At 35.1% G+C, this 25850-nt stretch overlaps 1 protein-coding gene across 2 annotated transcripts in view; it reads left to right on the top strand.

Moving 5' to 3' along the window:
- The window catches only part of CHL1 (cell adhesion molecule L1 like), a 197984-nt gene that overhangs the window by 124421 nt on the left and 47713 nt on the right, over positions 1-25850 (top strand). The window contains exons 6-10 of one of the 2 annotated variants that reach the window (XM_021711984.1): positions 13240-13362; positions 14488-14658; positions 15621-15668; positions 18075-18195; positions 23427-23611. In XM_021711984.1, coding sequence (XP_021567659.1) covers positions 13240-13362; positions 14488-14658; positions 15621-15668; positions 18075-18195; positions 23427-23611 — 648 coding nt within the window. The remainder of the gene's footprint in view (positions 1-13239; positions 13363-14487; positions 14659-15620; positions 15669-18074; positions 18196-23426; positions 23612-25850) is intronic. The other variant, XM_021711985.1, reaches the window with a different exon arrangement.

Below are 25850 nucleotides of genomic sequence, written 5' to 3'. Positions count from 1 at the left end.
TGAAATATTTTTCCATTTGTTTTTGTCATCTTTGATTTCCTTAAGCAGTGTTTTGTAGTTTTTGTTGTAAAGGTCTTTACTTCTCTGGTTAGGAAGATGTAAAGGTATTTCATTTTTTTGTGGTTATTGTGAATTAGATTGTTCTTTTTATTTGGGTTTCTGTTTGTTTGCTGTTGGTGTATAGGAAGGTGACTCTCTCTTGCACATTTTTTTGATCGCCTGAGACTTTGCCAAAGTCTTTTATCCATGCAAGGAGGTTTTCAACAGATTCTCTTGGGTGTTCGAGTTATAGAATCATGTTGTCTGCAAAGAGGGATAACTTAACTTCTTCTTTTCCTATTTGGATACCCTTGATTTCCTTCTCTTGTCTGATTTCTTTAGCTAGGACTTCCAATACTATGTTGAACAGGAGGGGTGAGAGTGGGCATTCTTGTTCCAATTTTCAGGGGCAATGGTTTCCAATATCTGTCTGTTTAGCAGTATGTTGTCTGCAGATTTCTCATAAATGGCTCTTACTATTTTGAAGTATGTTCCATCTATGCCTAGATGGTCAAGGGCTTTATCAAAAAGGTATGCTGGATTTTATTGAAAGCTTTTTCTACATCTAATGATATAAACATGTGGTTTTTGTTTTTACATTTGTCAGAGTTTTTAATTACTTGTATTATCTTGCGGATGTTGAACCAGTCCTGCATCCAGGGTTGAAGCCTATTTGTTCATGATGGAAGATTTTTGAGATGTGTTGTTGGATCCAGTTTGCTAGAATCTTGTTGAGAATTTTAGCATCTATGTTCATCAAACATATTGAACTGTAGTTTTCTTTCTTTGTTGGAAAGTTTGTGTATCATTGTGATGTCAGTTTCATAAAATGATTTTGGGGGAATTCCATCTTTCTTGATTGCCTAGAATACTTTCAATGGGATTGGTATCAGCTCCTCCCTGTATGTTTTATAGAATTCTGCTGGAAAGTCATCTGGTCCAGGGCTTTTATTTTTTGTAGGTAATTTTCTTATGACATAGCCAATTTCTGTTGTTATTGGTCTATTTAGGGTCTTGATTTCTTCTTGTTTCAACCTGGGAAGGTTGTGTGATGTCAGAAAGTCCTCCAATTCATTTAGCTTTTCAAGTTTGTTTTCATACAAGTGTGATAGTAATCTCTGATAATCTTTTGTATTTCTTCAGGGTCAGTTGTGACTTGATGTTTTGCATTTCTGACCGTGCTTATTTGCACTTTTTATCTCTATTTCTTGATCAGTCTAGCTAGGGATCCATCAATCTTTTAATCCTTCCTAAGAACCAGCTTTTCATTCCATTGATTTTTTGTATTATATTTTTGTCTTCTATGTCCCAACTTTGGGCTTTTATTTTGATCATCTGGATTCTTCTGCTGAAGTTAGGGATTTGGTGGTCTTACTTTTTCAGCTTTCTTAGTTGATTTGTTAGGCTGTTAACTTGTGATCTGTCCACTTTCTTCCTGTGTGTTTGTAGAGAGATGAATTTCCCTCCTAGTACTGTTTTCATTGAATTCCAGAGATTTGGGTAAGATATTGTCATTTTCATTTGTTTCCAGGATTCTTTTAACTTCTGTTTTGATTTCTGTGTTGACCCAGGATTTGTTCAACATCATGTTGTTTAGTATCCATTTCTTTGTAGGTTTGGGGGGGACTTCGTTGATGTTATTATTTATTTGTCTTCCACTGTGGTCTGAGAAGGTTCATGGAAGTATTTCAATCTTACGAAATTTTTTAATGCTTGGTTTATAGCTGAGGGTGTGGTCAATCTTTGAGTACATTTCATGTGGTGATGAGTAGAATGTATTTTCAATAGTTGTTGGGTGGAGTGTTCTGTAAGTATCAATTAAGTTCATTTAGTCAAGCATCACTTTGAAGTTCCAGATCTCCTTGTTGATTTTTTCTCTTGATGATCTGTCTAAGGTTGTGAGTGGGGTTTTAAGTCCCCAGCTATGATAGTGTTAGAGTCAATATCTTTTTTTAGTTACCTAGAAGCTGCTTTATGAAAGTTGGTGCTCCTATGTTGGGTGCATATATATTTAAGATGGATATTTCTTGTTGATGAATTGAATCTTTTATCATTATGTAGTGACCTTCCATATCTTTCTTAATTTTTGATAGCTTAAAAGGTAATGAGATTACAGTTCCTGCTTTCTTTTGTGTTCCGTTCACCTGAAAATTTTTTTCCCATTCTCTTACTTTTAGTCTGTGAGTGTCCTTTCTGGTGAGATGAGTCCATTAGAGACAACATATTGTTTTATCATGATATTTCATCTCATTTGCCATTCTATGTCTTTTCAGTGGTGCATTTAGTCCATTAACATTCAGGCTAATTATTGATATGTGAGAGTTCATCCCTAATGTGCAGTTCTTATAGAGTTTGTTGTTGTTGCTGCTATTTGTTTGTTTATTGTCTATCTTTTGATTTTTGAGTTGACTTATGTGTGTTTTCAGTATTTTTCCTGCGTTCTTTGGAAGGGCATTGTCATTCTTTTTTCCCCCCTTTATTCTGTATCTAATACTTTCCTAAGTGTATCTTGTAGAGCTGGTCTGGAGGCAATGTAAACTCTTAGGGATTGAATGTCTGGGAAGGATTTTAATTCTCCATCGCTAATGAAACTTAGTTTAGCTGGGTAGGTAATTCTTGGTTGAAATTGTTTATCTTTGAGAACTTTGAAGATTGGACTCCAAGTTCTCCTAGACTGAAGTGTTTCTATAGATAAGTCTGCTGCTATTCTAATTGGTCTTCCACAGTACGTAGTCTGACCTTTCTCTCTTGCTACCTTTAGGATTTTTTCTTTTATATCTACTTTGTATAAGTGAATTACTATGTGTCCAGAAGTTGATCTTCTCATTTGTTGTCTAGCAGGGTTTTTCTGAATCTCTTGTGTTTGAATGGTTGTGTCTCTGATGAGATGAGGAAAGTTTTCTTAGATAATTTCATGGAATGTTTGTTCCAGTGTGGTCTTTGTCTCTCTATCTGCTTCAGAGATTCCAATTAATCTTAGGTTGAGCCTCTTGATATAATCATTCTTCTCTTGGAAGCTTTGTTCTGTCTTTTTAAACTTTTCTGTGTTTTAACAGTTTGGGTTAGTTCCATATTTTGGTCCTCAAGCTCTGAGATTCTTTCTTCTGCTTGGTTAATTCTGCTTTCCTTGCTTATCAGTTTGTTATTTATTTCATTCACTGTATTCTTTATTGCTGTTATCTCAGTTATAACGTCTTCATTCTTTTCTCTTGTCTTGCCTCATTTCTATTTATTCTCTGTACTAATATCTTGGCATCTGGGTGTATGGTTTGAGCCCATCATTCTGGGGGTTCTTCATTATTTGAGTTCCAAAGTCTGTATTCTCATTTGTTCTCCCAGGGGTCTGTATAACACTATATTCTTCCTTTCATTTTTCTTCATTTTTGTAGGTTTTTTCTCCCTCCCCTCCCCTCCTTTTAATCCTCTTCTTTAATTCTGTTGTTCAGAGATTGGGGACACCTTTTACTTCTGTCTTCTCACTCTTCTGTTCTTCCTTATGTAGAAGAATAGAAGAGTGAGAAGACAGAAGCCTTTGTTCAATTTTGAAGCTGGATTGGTGGTGAGGGACTGTGTTTCTTGCAGTTTTATGATTTAATTAAGGGGCAAGGTGTGATTCAGAAGCAATCTGTAGATCCCAGTATCCACTGGCAGGTGTGTGAGGTGTGTGGGACCACTGGGACCCACTTCCCATCACCTCACAATCTGTCTGTGCAGTGGGGGTTATATGTTTGTCCCCTGAAAGAAAGGTGATATAAGAAAAAAGGAAGGAGGAAGACAAAAGGAAGATAGAGAGAAAGAAGAAGAAGGAAAACATACAGGCATACCAACAAACAAATAAACAGAGAAATAAACAAAGACAGGAAAAAAAAACCCTCCAAAAACATATAGACAATCATTCAAACAAAGGAACAAACAGAAAAAAATCCCTATTGATGTACTTGCCCTCAAAAATACCCCCACACAAACAGAAAATCTAAAAAAACTTAAAATAACAGAAACAAACCAAGTATGAAAATATAGACAAAGCAGAAAAAAAAGAGAATAAAACTAAAACAAAAAATAAGCAATCAAACAAACAAAAACAACTTGCTCTGTGGCCATTTCTGTAACTCCAGGTCCCTTTTAGCTACCACTGCCATGTTAAGAAGTGTCTCCAATCTCCAGCCCATCCCTTTTACTCCGAGTGCAGGCTGATAAGGTTGTTCTCAAAGTGGGTCAGATGACCCATGGACTACTGTGGGAGGAGGATGGATCAAATCCAGACTCACCTGACTCATCTGCTGCTATCTCTACTGTCAGGTCTCCCACTCAGTTCTGATGTGTCTGTGCCTGTTTTCGCACAGGATGAGGGGAATCTGTCTCTCTGGCCAGAGCTGGGTGGGGCAATGCAGGTCTCTTCCCAGTTCTGGGACAGAGAAGATGGTCAGCATTTCCTCACTAGTGGTGGGACTGGGTTCCAGATTTCCATGCCCTGTCTTCTCCACAGTCCCTAGGGTTCATTCCAGTCTGCTGCCACAGGTGATGGCATGGGCCAGGTGCCAGGTGGTGAGGAGCAGCTGTTCTCTGCTGCCTCCTCTCAAGAGAGCTATGAGAATGGCAGATGATCCTGTGCACCGGGGGCTCCAATCTCAGGGTGGTGGTGGGTTGTAGTCACTTCTGGAGGATAGCCTTGGGTGCATGAATCCGAGTCTCCCCCCAGATGGATTTGTACTCACCCATCACCACACACCCACTCATGCAGAGAGTCTTTATGGACATTCACTTTTGCTGAGACTCTCACACTCTGACCTCTTTCATTGCTATCTTGTCCCCTCCCCCTGTAGTGATTGTTTCAAAAAAATCATCTTTTCTTTTCACTGATTTTCGATATTCCCTTTATTGATATTTTTATTTAAAATGCTAAAATATAGCAATAAAAAAGAAAATGTTGTAATCTTAATTTGTGTGTGTGTGTGTGTTTTCTTTTTGCATAAACAATCATTTAGCTTTTAAACTTGAAGCACTGTCCACATTTCTCTGGGATAGCACATTCCAGAATGACCTTCCAAGCCTTTCATTTGAATAAACTTTTTTAAGCTAGAAAATTAAAAGGAATAATTGTAATCAGAATCCCTATAGTTTGGTTTTAGTTTGTCTGTTTGTGGAAAGTGACTAGTTGATTCATAAATATATTTGATGAAAAATTTGAGACACTCTTGAAGAATGACAAATCATAGAGACTTGGCCTTGTCAGTTATCAAGACTCGACATAAAACTTCAGGAATTAAGCCAGATTGCTTTGTGCAGGATTACACATGTTCATATATATCAGGAAAATATGTGATCACATTGTTTTTATTAAAAAATATACTGGAAAAAAACACCACATCCCACTGATAGTAGAATGGATCAATAAATTGTGGTTCAGTCATACAGAAAATACTACTCAGTAGTGAAAAGAACTTCAAGACTATGTGGAGCAATAAAATTAAATCTTAGAGAACTACATAGTGTGATTTTACATATATGTTTAAAATATGTAAAACCAAATAACATATTGATTAGTATAATTTTATTATAGTAAAATTATAATAAAAAACAAGAGTATGATAAAAAAATAATATTGATGACAGTGGTTACCTCTAATGAAAGTAGAAGGGACTGAGTTCAGCACCAGACAGAAAGGTAATGATGTTCCTGTTTTGTAAAATGAGTGGAGGATGAAAGAATTTTAGTTGTACTTCTTTCTTTATTTCTTTGTATTACTTATATTTATTTTCTACATTATTTTTATATGCTTAAAATGAGTAAGTATACTGATTTGTCTCAAGTGGACGTTCTAGCGGTGACATGTAAACTTGGAAATTGACCTCAGGAGTTAGGATTTGAGTTGACATTCAACATGAAATGTTTAAGAATTCCAGGTCAGAAAGTATTGCCATGAAAATTGTGGTTGAGAATCATGAAATTATATATTATATTTAATTAGCTGAAATAAGGAAGACTAGAAATATAAAAAGAAGAGAAGAGAAGAGAGAGAGAGAGAGAGAGAGAGAGATTAAATATCTGTTGTAGAAGACAAATCATTAGGGTGATCCCTAACCTAAATTCTAGTGGTTGCTATGGAGACACAAAGGAAAAGGCAGCTGCTAGCCCTATTGCAGAGAACGAAATTGTACAATTTCATTTAAGATTCTGCAATTAAATGATTTTTAAAAATATTTTACCTTTTTATCTAAGCAGACCAAGTGAAGACATGAACAATGTAAAGATAATTCTGACCAGAATATGGGAGTATTGTAGTACAGAAATGGGAGTTGGATCTGAGCTATATAATGGATAATTGCTCTATTTTTCTGCTGCTGCAGAAAAGAGCAAAATAAATTAGGTTTCTTATGCATCATTTCCAGCCTTTCCTGAAATTACTTCATCATCTGACAGCTTTCTGTAACCATCTATATGTTGAATAAAATCACCATCCTTTTCCTTAGGAGTTTATAAATCAGAGATCATTTAAAGCTTCCTACAACTTTTCACAGTTGATTCTTCTTTTGAACTATAGAGAATCGATTCTTCTTATATATTGATGGAAACTTTGTGATTCAAGTTTTATAGTTTATATTTCTTAATCTCCTGCTATTACTCCCTACAACCAGAAATCTGTATACACTATGTTCATCTTTCTATATTTAACAACATTGCAGTTGAGTTTGCCAAGGAAAGAATGAAACAAACAAACAAACAGAATTGCCATTTTAAATATGTGAGAAGTCATTTAACTAAACGTGTTTTCCAAGACATATCATAGAGATTTTGTCAGTGAATTATTTAACAAATCTTTCTTTCTTTTTTTGTGAGAAAGCAGGATTTATTGAGAAGAGAGAAAAGCTCCCACAGTGGGAGGGGACCTGAGGGGGTTGCCCAACAAATCTTTCTTAATTTCCTGTTGTGTCTGCTACTTTCTAGTAATTTGGGATATAACAGTGAACAAAAACAAACACTGTTATCAAGAAGCACACATCTTGTAGATGGGACGGGCAGGTCTAGAAAAGATTGTAGCTATTTTCTTGCCCTCCTTATCCAACTATCAGTAAAGCTAAAATGATGATATAAATAATTCTACTTTGACTGTTATCCACCTTCCGGGCACAGATCAGCTTTCCCTACTTAGCAATCCTGGACTATCCCAGCCTATCCTCATTTTGCTTTTCTCTGATTTTTTAAATGACTTTTTAGGAATTATTTACATATCAAAATGTTTTAAAATTTCAATTAATTATTTAATTTTAGAGACAGGGTTTTGCTATGTTGCTGAGGCTAATCTCAAACTCCTGGGTTCAAGCATCCTCTCACCTCAGCCTCCTAAGTAACTGAGATTCCAAGTATGAGGTACCATGCTGGCCACTGATTTTCTTAGTAATTTTTTTTAGTGCACCATCATCATAATTTAGTATTAAAACATTTTCATCATCACAAAATGATTTCTTATGCCCATTTATAGTCACTCTCTGTTCCTATCCCCAGGATTTAGACAACCACCAATCTACATTCTACCTATCTAAATTTACTTTTCTGGACATTTCATCTAAATGAAATAACATCTATATATTTTCTATATGATTATTTTTACTTAGCATGCTTTGAGGTTCATCCACGTTGCAACATATATCAGTAGCGTTTAAAAAAATGCTGAACAGTATTTCACTCTATGAACATGATATATTGATTTATTCATTTACTACTTGATGGCCATTTGGATTGTTTGCACTTTTTAGCTACTATAAACATAGCACTGTAAATTTCTTGGAGTTAGTGCATAGAGTTTTGTACTGTTTGGGAGAGTCTGTTGATTGTCATATGTATTAATTTGGATCCTTAAAAATGAGACAGATGTTAAGTTACATCTTCTTCCTCCTCTGCATTATCATGTCGATCTTGCAGGAGTCCATTATTATTAGTGATTGATCTATTGGCTGATAGGTTAAGGAATAAAAGAATGAGTCAGAGTAGTAATGCAATTTCAACATTCTATTAACATAATCTAAGAAATGACAGACATAAGGATGAAATCCTTCATATAATGACTTAATGAAAACCAATTAGAATGCTAGTTTTCTACATTTATATAGCTCAAACTCCTTAGGATAATTTCCATAGATAAACCCTGGCTTTTTACCACTCTGATTTGGGAGGGATAGGGTAGGAAAAGTGAGGTATGGTAGCATATGCAAAGTTCTTCTACTAATATGTGCAAACCAACAAAAGACAATCAGTTTTTTCATTTGAGAGTGCAACTTTGAATTTTAAAGGTTTAATTAAGTTTGAGGATTTTTCTCTCATTTCTAGAGCATGAAAATGACTGGAATAAAATGGGCTGAAATGAGTGTCCTTCCTTAGTGTGAATTCATTAGACGTCCATGGACTGAACAGTAGTGTTATTTCTCTGTAGTCCTAAGTGGATTAATGGGATACTCTACAGGAAATGGGAATCAATTAATTCCCTTTACAGACAGAAACTGGAGTTAGAGGTGATACAGTATATGAGCTCAGTAGCATGCATTTGAGGTAATGATGCCAGACTAGAAGCAATTTGCCAAGCATATTCAAGCGAAATGTAAGGCACTCAGAAGCTCACCAGGCCAGTCTTATAAACAGAGTGAGAAGTCAAAACAGATAAAGCTTTTTGGCATAGGAAGATTAGTCCAATGATTGAGAGAGCAGAAATAATTCAATAGGCAAATCACAGGTTCTACATGAAATATGAATCATTTCTGCCCATCTGATACCCCAACCTCTGAAAAAGATAATCCAAATAATTGCATAAAACTAAATAAGTTGTTAAGATAGAGGTTACAAAGAAAATCAGGATCAGTCACAAAAGAAAAATTCCCTGTTCCTTTGCCCATTTCATATTCACACATGTGGCTGTACTATGCAAAATTAAAATATTTGAATATTAGCCAACGTTTGTAGAGTATTTTTTAAGTGCTCAGCAGTATTTTAATTGGTTCATGTGAAATAATGTATTTAAACTTTGACACAAATCAAATGAGTTGGTGTCGCTGCAATTTTCTATTTTATGAATGGGGAAACAAAGTTCATGAAGTAACAGGCTCGAAGGTCACATAGAAAGTGATGAAGTCAGAACTAAGCCCCACTCGGCTGATTCCAGAGCTCATGTGTATAACCTGATGCTTTATGGTGTTGCCTATATTTTGATCATTCAAGTCATACATACATCCTCTAGCTGAGCAGAAAGGTATTGTACTTCTTTGTAGAAAATTACTTAATAATAGAGTATAGAATCACAAAAGAGGTAGGAGATTATACAGAAATCTTCAATTTTATTATTTGAATGCCAGGGAAATATAATCTGTAGTGTTACAGAATTTGGTAGTGGTTAAGAAGCCAGTGCTTTTTTTCATTGAAGTGGTTAGTTTGCATGAATTGTATAGAAATAAATTACCCTGATGCACTTTCATTACTACTTCCCACTATTAAGCATGTTGGCACGATGGGCTAAAACAGCTTAGGTTTTATTATAGTCCTACCCTTTAGAAGATTCTAAACTGGTGAGGCTTTGGAGGATTCCAGAAAGATGAATTCAAAGGTTTCTGGGATGCCAACGAAAAGTAAAATTAGATACAGGAAGGTAGAGATATTGGTCTGAAGCTACATAGCCAGTTACTTTAACATCTGGACTAGAACCCCATTTATTCTATAGGATATCCTATAGATATAAAATCTGTTTTCAGAAGTCTTCTCTATTTCACGCATGAAGATACTATTTTTTTCTGTAAATTATGTTGAAAGAATTGTGTTGGTGGATTTTCAGATCTCATTGATAGCCCCTGAAGTTTTATAGCTTGTAGATTTGGGATCTGTAGATTTTCTGTGTCTTGATAACTCTGGTAGTAAGACGGATGTGCAGCTAACTTGTCTCTAGGAAAGACTTTCTGTGCTAGATTTTAACCGGAAAGCTTTTCAGGACCTAGAGATGAATATATTTGAGTGTCACGTACACTCTTGGAATTGCTGCTAGATGTTTGTCTACTACATTGAATAATAAATGGGAAAGTCTGTTGGAGAATAGTAAAGAGATAGATGCTGTGACATGCTTGACTTGCTGATGTAAATAGACTGATAGAGACCATATATACAAAGAAATATATTTAGTCTAGATTTGCTTATAATGGAATTTTAAAACATTCTTAAAATTCTGCTTAGGTTGACACTGATGAGCAAATAGATTCTGATCCCTTTGTAGAGAAGTCATTCAGGCTCAAGTCTAGTCTTATTGAAACACAGTTAACTGATTTTGGTTTTGGTGTTGATGAAGTACTCATATGAAATATGTTGGCAAGCTAAAGGAATGTAGTTGCCTTCCATACACAAAAAAATTACTGTTGCAATTTACTTTCAAAAGTATTACATCTGTCCAAACTCAACAATGCTAATGTTTATCACCAGAAAATACACAAAATACACTTAATAAGTGTCATTGGTTAGAATGATATTAAATGGAGTTTTTTTTTATTTGAATTGAAGTAGACTTCATACCTGCTATTGTATTATAGTAATTAAATTTTACATTTTTCTGTGATTGTTAAAATGTTTATTTTCTAGCATGAGAACAGACTCACTAGTTTTATAGTAATATAAAAGGATCTAAAGTTCAGGGCCCGCTTATGAGTGAGTATATGTAGTATTCAGATCTTTGTTTCTGTGATAAATCACTGAGTATTATAGACTCTAATTCCATCCAAGTTGCTGCAAAGTTCATAATTTTGTTTTTCTTATGGTTGCATAATATGCCATCATGTAAATGTACCACATTTTCTTTATCCAATGAGCATTACTATAAGAAAGGATTTATATTGGGACATTGACAAAGATGGTGGCACATAACACCAATAAGGGTACCCACACTTTACCTGTATGATGACCACTTCTGTACCTAACCCTGAATTGTACCCCGTATCTTTAAAATAAAAAATAAAAGGAAAAAAGCCCTAAACATTTCTGACAAGTTAATTTCACTTGCAATATCTCTTCTAAAACCTTAAATTAATTAATATATAAATATGTGTCCCTGTTTCCCAATATTAATTTTATCTTTAGTTAAAAGGTGTTTTGAAGATTCGTGACATGTGATAAGGGGTTTGGTAGGTTTATAAATTTCTTTTATTTTTTAGTATTGATGGCTTGGAAGCAAGTTGAATTACATATTTACATTTTTGGAAATAGAATTTTATAATCAAGATTTAATCAATGCAAGGATGATATTGCTTCCCTGGTGCTGCTGTCTATTTGAATCACTAAATTTTTCTGAATGCTCAGAGGGAGCAGTTCTTCAATTAGGGACTTATGCACCTTATTAATTAACTACTTTGCAATAGATATTATCCATTGAACTGTGTATTTTCCACTGAACTGTAAAGTTTGCTTGTTATAGAAGAGGATTGCATAATCTTCCCATTTTCTAACCTATGTCGTCCTTCCTTGATTGTCCCTTGTATCTGAGTATAAATAGATTAAACAAATACCCAAAAATACTGCTAACTTTAATGCTAATGTATATTGGGCTTCAGTTACAGCAAGTGTTGCTAAACAAGTGAATTTAATTTGGAGATTTGGTAAATAATACTTTTATATGTTACTGTGCCTTATTTGCATAATGTATACTTTGGACAAAATGACTTGTGTAGCATTTGCTCTCAATCAGAGCCAAGACTTTACCAAATAGCTGGCATGATATTTTATCTATAAGATCTTAATGTAGTGAATGTACTTAACATTCTTTTCTGTCTTTTGATGGAAATTTCATGCTACCTATAGCAAACATGTGATTCAAAGATGGTTGCCATTTCAAATATGAAATGGAAAAGAAATCTACTAGAATGAGATTTCCAAAATAAATCAGTTGAAAGAGTTGACCAAAAGGGAATTCACAGAAGGACTGTCATATGACTGAATGTATAAAGAGAGTTGAAGTCTGCCTTCCAAAATTGCAAAGGCTCTGTAATAAACACACTGCCCCCTGCAAGGTTAAAGCCTTGGAAGGTTCTTGAATTTAAACAAAAAGCAATTCACTGTAGCCAGCTGGTGCATCGATAAGAGAAATGTCAGCAAATTCCCTCAACCACTGAAGAGATGAATGAGGGTTGAGGGGCTGTAGGATAAATATAAAAGAAATGCACAAAGCTTCTCAAGGAGAGATTTGCAGTGGACTAGTACATCTTTAGACTTACAAGAATAATGATCATCTGTTGTACATCACGATTTAAGAATGAAATACAGAAATCAAATATCCTTTAATAATGTTCATCAGATTATTAATATTATAAATGCATTATTAAGGCCTTTCTCATCCATAAGAGCTTGTGTAATTCTGTAACACAAATTCCTTCAATAAAGATGAAAATGATGAATAAAATATTCAAATAGCTAACTTTCTGAATATTTGTATAAAGATATTTTCATAAAAATAGTAGACTTTTGTGTTGGGTTTCAAATTCTGCAAATTTCTGACTTATAGTCTCATTGTAACTGCATTGCTCTTTTAGGAAATTGACTTCAGAATGGGGAGGAAACAATAGGTTGAAACATTGACATGTCTCATTTCCTATATCAACTCCATTTCATTTAAAATTTTACTTATTTAGGTAACTCCAATATGGAGGGCTCTCTTTGCAACTGCAAGTGGTCATATTTGATTTTTCATTGCATTTTTACCATTTCTCCCATGTAGGATTTGAATTTTTTATTTAGTGTGATTAATGCTCTAAGTAGAATATTTGCCAATCACATTCAAGGCCTTCACAATAAAGCAAGAGATGGATAATATGTGACTTCCTAAAAAGAAAACCGTGCTTGAAGAAGATTTTATAGCTAGCAAAACTAAAATAAGCAAATCCAGTGACCCATGGTTTAGACCTCTGCTTAACAAATATACACAAGCATATTCTTGCCTTATTAGTGTCATATAACAAAAATATTCTTGTTGAGCATTTCAAAGTGCAGAAATATTGTTAATGTGTAAAGATTCACTCGAGTTTCTTAACAATATTTACTTCTGTACAGGAGTTGTTAGAACCAGGATCTGGAGTGTTGAATTTCTTAAAAATGCTCAATTTTTGAAAAAGAAGAATATATTAAAATATAGATTGTGACATTAAAAGTTAATTTGAAAATAATGTCTTAAATGATTTTTTATGCCAGGTGTTCCAAAGTTCCCAAAAGAAAAAATTGACCCTCTTGAAGTGGAGGAGGGAGATCCAATTGTCCTCCCATGCAACCCTCCCAAAGGCCTCCCACCTTTACACATTTATTGGATGAATATTGGTAAGTAATACTCTGCTCCATTAATAGGAAAGACTTCTGATTTCATCTTATAAATAATATAATGAAATGAAAGATAAAATATTAATATAAAATTACAGATGTGGAGTCAAATAGATTTATAAAATTAGATCACTTAATATCTGCCCCAGTCCTAAATATGCACTGAATTTCATATGTAAAAACAGTAGAAAACCATAAATTGTATCTGTTGATTTTATCATATTTAAAAAGAGAAGAGTCTAGTGATATGATAAAATATGCCTATAAAGAAACTACTATTTATATTCCATACAGTGTGTTTACCTTTGAAATATAATCCCTGTTAAAGCTGATGATGGCATGTGTTTGTGTTATTAGTTTAATATTTCTATTTTAGTAATGGTCTATCTACTAAATACAATAAATCACCAAAAAATTAGTATTAACCATTATGCTTAATTTTCTAGAATGCTTTTCTGATTCTTTATTTGAAATCTAATTTTTTATAAAATCATCTTCTAACATGTGCCTTCGCAGTGCTCCCAAATGTTTTCTCATTGTGACACACACACATGCACGCGCGCGTGCGCGTGCGCGCACACACACACACACACACACACACACACACAATAGTGCTATTTGTACAGCACTCAGAAGAAAGCAAATGAAACTACTCTTGGGTACAAAAAAATCTTCCAGACTTCAGTTCCTCAAGAACCATCCAGGCTGCCAGAATGGGGAGTTTAATATCACAGATATAACTTTTGAAGAGCTTTGCTTTAAAGAAATATGATTCTAAGAAATAAAAGTAATAAGTAGGTCATTATTCAAATTGACCAGTTCCAGTTAAGCCAATGCAGACTCACAGCAGAGGTAGAGACTTGGATGGCAAAGAGAGTTCACCATTGTTTGTCCACCAGCAGACTTCTTTGACTAATAGTGAAGAAATATGCTCCCAGGGGTTTTTTTGTTACTCGGTTTTGATTTTTTGCTCATTCATTGCTCCTGTAGTAATACGAGACTCACTAGGCATAAGAAGAGCGGATAAATCAAATCAAATGAAATAATATAAAATAAAACGAAAAAGGGAGATGAGGCACAATGAGGGAAAACTGCCCTTTGCAATGACAAGACATTTCTTTTCAGAGTTAGAACACATTGAGCAAGATGAACGAGTATACATGAGCCAAAAGGGAGATCTGTACTTCGCAAATGTGGAAGAAAAAGACAGTCGGAATGATTACTGTTGCTTTGCTGCATTTCCAAGATTAAGGACTATTGTACAGAAAATGCCAATGAAACTAACAGTTAACAGTTGTAAGTCCAAATAATTTATCGTTCCATTGCAAATACTGAATGCAAATGTGTCTATAATTTCATTCTGGCTGAAGCCATTTAAAGCTGGGTTGATATTTTCCACCATTGTTTAGTTCAACTCTAGAGACTTCATCGAGATGAAAGAGACATCTGCAGCTGCAGATCCACAGTAGCTCTGTCCTTCGCAGCCAAAAAATCAAATCTCAATTCACAGGACAAATGCATTTCAGTTGCGTCTGCATGATCTAGTCATTTTCAGTGGGTGAAATACAAAATGAAATTCCAGAGTTTTCTAACCAAGTCCTAGGCATTGATTCATTATGATCTTTGGTAAACCAGCAAACTGAAAATGGAGGAGAAAAATAACAGAGTCAAAATTTTAAAAAATTAGTATTACATTTTTTATCACATCAAGCTTTTTTGTTTGTCCTTCCCAAATTAGCAAAGTTATTTGAATTGCTACTCTTCCCTACTTGATTCTGCAGATGCCAGTCTGGGTCCCCAATTGGGAAAAGTAATTAATGGGAAGAAGAACCATAAGATTCAAAGGGAAGAGATAATCCCCAACAGTTCTCTGACTAAATAATTGGCCCTGGTATAGTTGAAAATTGGCATTATCATTTCATTGTCTAATTTGGTCCATGATTTTTTTTTTCATTTTTATGTGTGGGCACACCCTGCCAGGGCTTCACTATAACATTTTTTTTAGCATCCTCAGTTCTCTTTAATGGTGTTATAGCTTGAATTCTCTCCATCTGGACTCATCTATGGTAATTCAAGATTAAGTTTATTGTAAATTCTTTTCTGAATAAAATTGTATCTCCAAAGATAATGTTCTAGTGAAGCATGGTTCTATCTCATTTTGTAATTTTCCTAAGAGAAAAATATGATATTTCATTATTTATTGATATCAGCATCCACCATTATGTTTGTGGTTTTTTCTTTCACTTTTTTTATTTCAGTAAAGCATGCTAATGACTCAAGTTCATCCACAGAAATTGGTTCCAAGGGTAAGTTGAACACGTGTGGAGTGTTGGCATTTATTTTTACCTTAAGTAGCTAACTATAATCTCAAAATTAAAAATTTTCCTTTAATGCCCTCATATGTTGATTAAAATAACAACATTTCACTTAAGAAAAACTTCTTAGCATTAAAGGTTCTATTTCCCCTCTTCCCTCTTTAACATAAACAAAGGTAGTGATCTTTAGAAATACATAATTCTGTAAGTATAATGGTATGTTTATAATATAATATACTTAATATATGGGTAGATAGATATATTAAATGGAGTTCTTATTTCAGATTTCCCAACATGTCTTTTATGGTATATAAGGTTGATAGTTTTACACAAAGAAAAAAATAAAAGAAACAGTTAAATGTCAAGAGAAGTAGTAAAAACACCAGGCTTTAGAAAGTTAAATGGATGTTTTACTTGCAAGCCTTCTTGGAATGTTTGCTTATTTTTTATTTATTGAGTTGGGGGACTGCCTTTGTTGACCAGACTGAAATGCAGTGGCATAATCACGGTTCACAGTAGCCTTAACCTCCTGGGATCTGGCGATCCTCCTGCCTCCACCTCTGTAGTAGAAAGACTATGTATGTGCATCACCACCCAGCTAATTTGTTGACATTTTTGTAGAGACAGAGTGTCACTATGTTGCCTAGGCTGATCTCAAACTCCTGAGTTTAAGTGATTTTCCTACCTTAGCTTTTCAAAGTGCTGGGATAACAGGTGTAAAACCATCATGCCTGGCCATTCTTGGAATACTTAATATGCAACTGTACATTGTGACTCTCTGAGGAAGAATACAGTTGTAATATTTTCCAAGATCATTTATTTATCTATAAACCTTTTTATTTAATTCTTTTTCCTAGGGAATATCTACCAGAACTTGTGATTTATGGAAGATGCTTGAGTAAACCTGAATTATATAGTAGTTTTCTGTAGTGAGGAGTCATTTACATGAATGTAACAAATATTCTTTATAACATGTGTACCAGTAATTTGACATAAATATCTCATATACTGGTAGCATCAGTGGAGTGGATGAAGGTTCTTCTTGGAGAACTCTCAGTTTTAAGGTGGACTTACTCATTCCCAACATCATTTCTTTAGATCAGCAATTCAAACGTATATATATATTGCTGGATCTTCATACCACTCAATAAAAATAATTGTACATAGTACACATTCAACAATTACTTTTCAATAAACACTTGTAAGGAAGTATGTAGTCCTGCTCACTGCTTCAAGTTTCTTTCATTTCTCTCTTCTGATAATAAAATGTCAGCTATTTATTTTCCTTCTATATCATGTCAAGTCACATTGACACTGGATGGGAAAAAAATGATGTTAACATTTGGAAGTGGAATACAAATTTGCAATGAAAATAGAAGTCTCCTAATTTTCCATTGTATTTTAAAACTATTCTTTAAAAAAAATAAGAGATAAGTCGGGCTCAGTGGCTCAGCCTGTAATCCCACACCTTTGGGAGGCTGAGGTGAGTGTATTGCCTGAGCCCGCGGGTTCGAGACCCGCCTGGGCAGGCGAGATCTCATCTCTACAATAAATCAAAAAATTAGCCGGGCATGGTAGTGCGCGCCTGTAATTCTGGTTACTCGGAAGGCTGAGGCGGAAGGATCGCTGGAGCCCAGCAGGTCGAGGCTGCGGTGGCCGGGAGCGGCCACTGCACTCCAGTCTGGGCAACAGAGTGAGACTCCAACTCAAAAAAAAAAAAAAAAAAAACCAAAAAAATAAGAGATAGAACACTTTAATCTACAGTTAGTAAGAATGTTTGTTAATCATTTCCTAAAACAATGTCTGTCTTTAAGGACTTAAGACTAAAAGTAGAGTTACCTAAATAGCTTGATGAATTTGTATATGCCCAATGTCTACCACAAGTTTTTTCAATCAAATTTTCTGGGTACAGAGCCCAGAAAGCTGTGTTTTTTGACAAGAACCTCATCAAATACATGGGTACATTAAATTAAAGAAAAACATACAGCCATCAAGCATTACCAAGTATGATTAATGTATGGAATATACAGTCATAGTCTGCCAATTAAGTTTAAGAATTCCATCAAGAAATTATCTATCTTGAGTAATATTTGAACTTCTGAATTGGAGCCGTGATATAAAGCATAACCTTTCTAAAACATGGTGTTCCACTTTGTTATCACATCTAAGGGATAATCCACACTTCTTGGTAAGAGAGGAGTCTAAATGGAAATATATTGAAATGTGAGTATACACGTACACACATACAGAGAGAATGAGAGAGAGATTGAGAGAGAGAGAGAGAGAGAGAGAGAGAGAGAGAGAGAGAGAAAGCAATGCATTTATGAAAGATTTAGTGCCACAGAATGTTAACTGTCTTAGCTGGGAAAACCTTGACTTTACTTTTCTATTTTGTAGCAAATTCAATCAAGCAAAGAAAACCCAGACTGCTGTTGCCTCCTATGGAGAGTGGCAGTGAGTCTTCAATGATCATCCGCAAAGGGGAAACCCTGCTGCTTGAGTGTTTTGCTGAAGGCCTGTGAGTAACCTGACTCCTGCTCATGTGTGAATGAACTCTTTGTCCATTAGTTTGTAAAGAATAAGACATCAATTAAGAATGTACTTATATGCACATTTCAGAACTTATTATTTTTAATTTTGTTACTAAATTTCTGGAGAATGTAATTTGTTCTTTAGACTTCAGACAGTAACTGAGATTGACAAACAATTAAAGCTCTCCATCAGTTGGTGATATTGTGAAAAGAGGTGACAATGACATGTTCTTCTTTTCTAAGTCTAATGCCATTCTTAGAGCCTGAGGTTGTTAGTAGTCAGCCTGTTACTATGATACCTGGTTTTTGTCTCTCTGCTATATGTCTTGCCCCACTTCTGTTTTGTTATGCAACTAGCTCTGCCCTTTATGCTGAATCCAAGGAGCCTAATTTCTCTATATTTAACCTTGCTGTTCTTTGAACACAAAAAAAGTCCAGACTGAATTTAAGAGAGTTTCACATCAAAACCTAATTAAGTGAACTTTCTTCATACCTGGAAAAGCAATGTGCTTTTCCAAATCCCCCAAGAAAGTCCTAAAGATGATCTCACTTGTTCACCTCTTGAAATTGTTACATTTATGAATTATCATAATGCCAAGTAAACAGAGACCATCTTATTTAATATTTGGACATCCTAGGTCTCCTAATTTTACCACTATCCATCCTGACTTATGACCCTTCCCCTACCATTGTGACTACCATGGGAAATGCATGCTATCTTCTGGCACCTGAGTTTACTCATTTATATCATAATCTTTTTGTAAGCTACGGGCTTTTGGGGTCTCGTTAGTAGACTTGGATTTGAAATCCTTAAATTTGTATTCATTTGTAATTCAATGTGTATTCAGAATGACAATTTGGTCATGAAAGAAATGAGAAATTTTTAATAATTTTACAGCTCCTAAGCTTTGTAAATTTTTATTTTCATCCAGTGAAAATATCCAGGTAACTTAAAAATTGCCAATGTGTATTGACATAAATTAGTTAGAAGTACTGTGACCTGGCCTCTATTCCAGAAGTTTGGTCTCTGGTTTATTTTAGAAGATGAAATATTCATGTTCAGTGTGAGTCATGATGATTACCAACTACTCTATTAGTCATATTCCTATATGTTTACAGTGGTAGAAATTAAATATTTTCAGGTTTATCACTCTTTTGGGTTAATTCTTTGTGCAAGGCAAATCTTTCAGTAATTTTTTAACTTTTCCACAAATGCTATCATTGACCTCTTTGGTTGGCTAACAGTTGTACAGTTTGTTTTCAAAATAATACAAATTCTCCCATGTGCTTTTTAGAAAGTGAAATGACAAGAAGCAGCATATACAAGAGAATAGTAATAAATGTGTTGTCTTTGGAACATGAAAATTCCCAATGCACTGTCTTAAGAGTTATCACCTGAAATGATTTCTTCTTACTTGTATTGGGTTTGTGTTGGGTAATCTGATCTGGTCCTCTTTCAGATAAACATAATACTTTATTTTAAAAGATTTTAAAAATACTTTAAAAAACTTTTTCTGGCTGGGCTTAGTGGCTCAGCCTGTAATCCCAGCACTTTGGGAGGCCGAGGCGAGTGGATTGCCTGCACACATGGGTTCAAGACCAGCCCAGGCAACTTGGTGAGAACTTGTCTCTACAATAAATCAAAAATTAGCCAGACATGATAGCGTGTACCTGTAGTTCTGGCTACTTGGAAGGCTGAGGAGGAAGGATCGCCTGAGCCCAGCAGGTCGACTCTGGGGTAGCCGTAAGTGTGCCACTGCACTCCAGCCTCAGCAACAAAGTGAGACTCCAACTCAAAAAAAAAAAAAAAAAAGAATAAGAATAAGAATTTTTAAGCCATGAACTTCCTACAGTAACAAAAATAATTATAGTTAAGACATTGTACTATGGTTTTGTGTTAAGCACTGTGTTTTGTACTTTACACCTATTAGCTCATTTTATCCTCACCACATTTCATGACTATTGTTATTACCGTTTGCAGATTAGGGAAATAAAACCCGGTGAGTTGAATGAATTCACTTCTCCTATCTTAGCGTAAGGTAAGGCTGGGACTCCATCCTGTCTGTTCCCAGAACCCAAAATTACCTCTAAATATCACTTATTTCGATATAACATTTGAACAAAATGAACTGTTTGGTTCAGTTAAAGGAGGTAGAATAACAAGCAAGTAGAGAATAGTATTGCCTCTGACTCTAAAGAAGTTTCCAGTAAATGATTACTAATAATGAAAATGTTGATAATATCAAGTAAAACAGGATACCTTTCAAAGGGATATCCATATTGAGGGGCTTGGGTTCTATAAATTCAATGGGTAAGGAAGAAATTAAAAATAATTTAAATAATATTTTAAATCTCATTCAGAGACAAAGGTGTTTACTCCCCAGGAGAGGTGCAGGTAGGGAGTCATACCATCAGTGAAAAGAGCACATTTGTGTACTAGTTCATACTCTCTCCCTGTGAAATGATGGTAGGCTCCTCTGCATTGTTGAGATTGGTTTTTCTCTGTTGTATAAATTCATGAGTTTATGCTAGGTATGAGTCTATTGCAAAGTGCTACTTTATAAACAAGAAAAGTATACAAAATAAAGTTGGCCAGAAAAGGACCTAAACAAAAATTTGAGATTACAAGACAGTGTATTTTTGTGTACAATAAAAGGGATTAAACAATATATTTTCCCACAAAACATCTTTGTTCAAATGCTGTTAGTAAATGTTCCTTAAACCTTAAAAAAAAATAGGAAGAAAGAAAGATAGAAAGACAAATTGGTAAGAGTATAGCTAGAAATTCTTGCTGTAGTATAGACCTGTCCAAAGAAAAATTGTGTCTCATGTTCACCTGATACATATAGATAATCATTTTATTTTATTGTTACAAGGAAAAGGTTTTAGAGAATAAGACCAGTTTTTAAAGATGGAATTGGGAGGAAGATCTTGCAGAAAGTAAGATGCTTGCACTATTAAAGCATGGACTCATGAAAAACTCCTGTTTGGAGGAACTGAAGTCCCAGAGCAGCCTGCAACTTGGCAAATTGCCAGTTGACAGATGGAGTGAAAAGCAAGCAGTTAGGAGACTTGGGTTATGCATCCTGTTAGGTGGTATGCTCAGGAAGCCAACAGCTAATCTCAAAGCTGCCTGTATGAGCATCATTGCTATATCCTACACAAGTGTGCTATGTTTTTTAAGCCTGGTGAAATATAAGATAATTGTTCCAGATCTGTAAAACAGATGACTATTTGAACCTGGAAAGAAGGAGGAAAAGAGTAAATGTGACTAGATTAAAGGGACTTTATCTTTACCTCCAGTATTTTTTGCATAATAACTGAATAATTTTAACCATTACCTGGCCATGCAAGCAATTTGAGAACATTAACACAATAATTTGTGTGAATTGATCAATTATTAACTAGTAACTAATGGGTAGCTAGACTACAAGCATATACTCTTTTTTTTTTTTTTTTTTTTTTTTTGAGTTGGAGTCTCACTCTGTCGCCCAGACTGGAGTGCAGTGGCTGCTCCCGGCTACCACAGCCTCGACCTGCTGGGCTCCAGCGATCCTTCCGAGTAGCCGGAATTACAGGCATGCACTACCACTCCCGGCTGACTTTTTGATTTATTGTAGAGATGAGGTCTCGCTGCCCAGGCGGTTCTCGAACCCGCGGGCTCAGGCAATCCACTCACCTCAGCCTCCCAAAGGCGCGGGATTACAGGCTGAGCCACCGAACCCGGCACGAGCATATATTCTAAGAATATACAGTTCAGAAGGACATAGATTGAAAAACATAAAATAATAGAACACGTTGATGAAAAACATAAGATTAGAGTAGACAAATTTAAGTATCTAATGTGTCATTTATTACTCCAATGATCTAAAGCAGATTAATTTCTTGAAGTTTCACATTCTTTACTATAAAATGATGACAATAATGCTCACTCTTAGGACATACTCAATAACTTACAGATATTGTTGATAATAAAAATAAACATGGAGAGAAAAACTCAGCATCAGTACAATTAGCAAAATTAGGGTTTTATTCTACTCACCTAGCCCAACTGGAAAGGAGAAAAAACAACTATTCGTCAATTAGAGTCAGAAGGTACCACTTCTCCACTTGTCTTATTTTCTTTTTTCTTTCTTTCTTTATTTTTTATTTTTTTATTTTTTGAGTCGGAGTCTCACTCTGTCGCCCGGACTGGAGTGCAGTGGCCGCTCCCGGCCACCACAGCCTCGACCTGCTGGGCTCCGGCGATCCTTCCGCCTCAGCCTTCCAAGGAGCTGGAACTACAGGCGCGCGCTACCACACCCGGCTGATTTTTGATTTATTGTGGAGATGAGGTCTCGCCAAGTTGCCCAGGCAGGTCTCGAACCCGGGGCTCAGGCAATCCACTCACCTCAGCCTCCCAAAGGCGCGGGATTACAGGCTGAGCCACCGAGCCCGGCTCTTATTTTCTTAAGGAGGAATTTTTCTTAAACCAAGCCAGCTTGATTCCTTAGCTCTGTTTTCCTTCTTGCTAAGGTGGAAAAAGTTATCCTGTCAGTGTGTGAAAAATTGTCACTCTGGTTTTCTTTTGTGTTTGTTTTATTTTCTTTTTTGTTGGTTTTGATTGGATGATCTAATCTCCCCAAACAAGGGAGATTTGGTTTATCCCTCTACTTTATTCCCCACAAAGGTGAGAAAGCAACCTGGGCAATAGTTCCTGCTGCAGACTCCAGTTTGCCCTAGAAGGGAGTGTTCATCAGTCTGGCCAACATATTTGGCTTTCGTACATGAGCTACATCCTCCAATATCTACCTTATGGGATTAAAGGAGAAACCGAAGTTTCCTTCTGCTAACTATTTGGGTCCTACTTTACCACTGTTACCACTGCCCCCCTCAAACCATCAGCAGTGGCAAAATAACTTATAATATTATTTTTATGGTCTCCAATTACTTATCCTCCATCCAGCTATACCTAGTCAGAACTTACATGTAGTTAGCCCCCTTAATAGAGGGAGACAAAGATTTCCAAGACAGTAGATTAATAAAGTCAATGAAAGAGACTTGCTCCAAGGCCTATGTTTACCATTGATGGTGGCATGCGGGACTGTCCATTGATAAGGCTGATGTGATTCCATGAAATTGAGCACATACATAGAAGCAACTTGATAAAAGATGTGTCTTGAAGGTTCATTTATATTTTATTTTCTACTTTCAAAAATGCTTATTTATTTGTTTGCAGACCAACTCCACAGGTAGATTGGAACAAAATGGGTGGTGACTTGCCAAAGGGAAGAGAAACAAAAGAAAATTATGGCAAGACTTTGAAGATAGAGAATGTCTCCTACCCGGACAAAGGAAATTATCGCTGCACAGCCAGCAATTTCTTGGGAACAGCCACTCATGATTTTCATGTTATAGTAGAAGGTACACTGATCATGTTGGTTTTTTTTTTTTACTTAAAAAAGTAAATTCATACATGTAGTTGGTCTTTGCCTCTAAGTCTTTAATGTTAAAGCAGCTAAACAGTTTTAACTTTTAATTATAGTGTGAGCACTGAATTATATTACACTTCTATTAATCAGGTTTGCTATTTACGTCCTAAAAAACACAAGGAAGTGACAAATGACAAGAAGAGATCTCATATTAGGGATTAAGCACAGATAATTTACATAATTTGTTCAAATCATTTTTAAACCTCGTCTCTTCTATATCATCATATTATGAGAAATGACTTTTATTGTAATATACATATGACACTGCATAATATTAAATCATGATAGAAGCAGTAAGGATTACAATGAGAAAATGTATTAAAACGGGTCTGGATGAATGTTTGGACTTTGCTTCCTAACTTTATAATTAACTGTCTGTGTCTGTGGTCACTTTATGTCACCTTCTGTACTTCAATTTATTTACCACAGAAATGAGGGAGTCAGACACATTGTTGTCTTAGCTCTTTTCAAGTAACTTTTTTTCTTAATATCTTGGGTTCAGGTGATATTCATTATGTTATTTATAGGAAAAAAGAATAGACTTCATGCTCTAAAGAGTAATTCTCAGTCAAAAAATGCAAATAAACATTATACTCAAGTCATCTTCTCTCTGTAAATCCAAGCATTTTAATCAACCAATGTTTTACTATCATTTACTGTATCAATAGGAATAAGTAGTCAATCATGACATTCTTTGTAAAAGGGGACAGCCACAAAATATAGATATTGGGGCTGTGCCTGGTTGGCAGATATGAAGGTTATCTAGTCCTCCTCCAAATTTGATTGATGGAGACTATTTTCTGTGAATCTGATCACATCGCTTCCTTCTATCTAGATTTAGTTGACTGTATTGATCAAATTAATGGAATGATTACTGCATTTGTACTTATTTAGTGCAGTGTAAGTTTAACTATTGAAAGGGGTGTCTCTTTCAGGCTACCACTTAGTGAACTAGTGCTCTAGGGCACCCATTAATATTCCAATAAAATTCACATCTTAAAGCTTCAGTTTGCACAAGGAACATGTAAGTAATGGCCTATTGTTTTAATTAATGGAAAAAAATGACTCAGAAACACATTCCCCTCACAAGTAAATGTTAAGATAATTGATTTAGTTGAGTCCCTGTTTCTAAGCCCTCTCTGTAATGTGTATTATTACTTAAGGTAAGAAGAATAGAAGACCAAAGGGGAGAATTATATTTTCTTTGACTTAAAAAAGCAAAACTTACATAAAAGAAAGCCCAATATTATGCAGTAACGTAGACATCTGCCAACTTTGTTATATTCGTCTGACATTAAATGATTCACAAAGAAATTCAGAGAGGAAGAGTTTGAAAGATTTATTTTATCTATGTATTTTTTAAGCATTTGATGCTTCTGTGTAATTTGACTACATCATGCAATGGGGGTATTCTTCTATAATCCCCTCACCACCTTCCCAGCACACATACATACTCAGGGACCAGACATTTCTAATTGTTAGCTTCTTTTACTCCAAGTTGCTGACTGTTAGAAATCCTTCCAGATGGCTGGAACATTGCTACGGTAGCTGAATATTTTAACAATCTGGCCATGGTTTTCTTGACTGTAAGGCTGAAGCTTTCAAAAGAAATTGCAAGAGTTGCAGAAAAAAAAAATCAAAGACATCAAATTAATTATGCCACTTAAAATGTTGACTATAGGACTCCAAAGTAATATATGTTTCCTGAATAAATTGCTCTTACTATTCATAAAACATCTACTAGCATATTGAGATGTAAATAATATTTTTATGAGGAACATTTAATCCTTTCTCTTTAGTGTGAAACTACTAAAGGTACATTCAGTTGTATGTTGTAGAAGTTTCTCTTTACTCGTACACGTCAAAAGCAAATTGAGCTTAAGAAATCTTTATTATTTTTTTTCTAGAGTGTGAAAGCAGTAAATATAACCTTCATTAATCATCTGGATGGATGAGTTCATGTTTACTCAATTTTCTTCCGTCTTCCCGCGCCCTCTCCTTTTCCTTTCTTATCTCTTTTTTAGAAACCCAAATTAAATAACAAGGGTCAGTCATATGGGAAAATAACAATGCTACTGTGTACTTTGAAAACCTACTCTATTCTGAAAATATCCATTGTGCTTAAGTAAAAGCATGTATTTTATTGTATTCTCTCTAAATGTGATATTTCT

This window comes from Carlito syrichta, unplaced genomic scaffold (genome assembly GCF_000164805.1).
Source record: "Carlito syrichta isolate Samal-C Ts95f unplaced genomic scaffold, Tarsius_syrichta-2.0.1 Scaffold302985, whole genome shotgun sequence".
Lineage (NCBI taxonomy): Eukaryota > Metazoa > Chordata > Mammalia > Primates > Tarsiidae > Carlito > Carlito syrichta.
The sequence above is the reverse complement of the archived record's forward strand: the minus strand, read 5'-3'. Positions and strand labels throughout refer to the sequence as shown.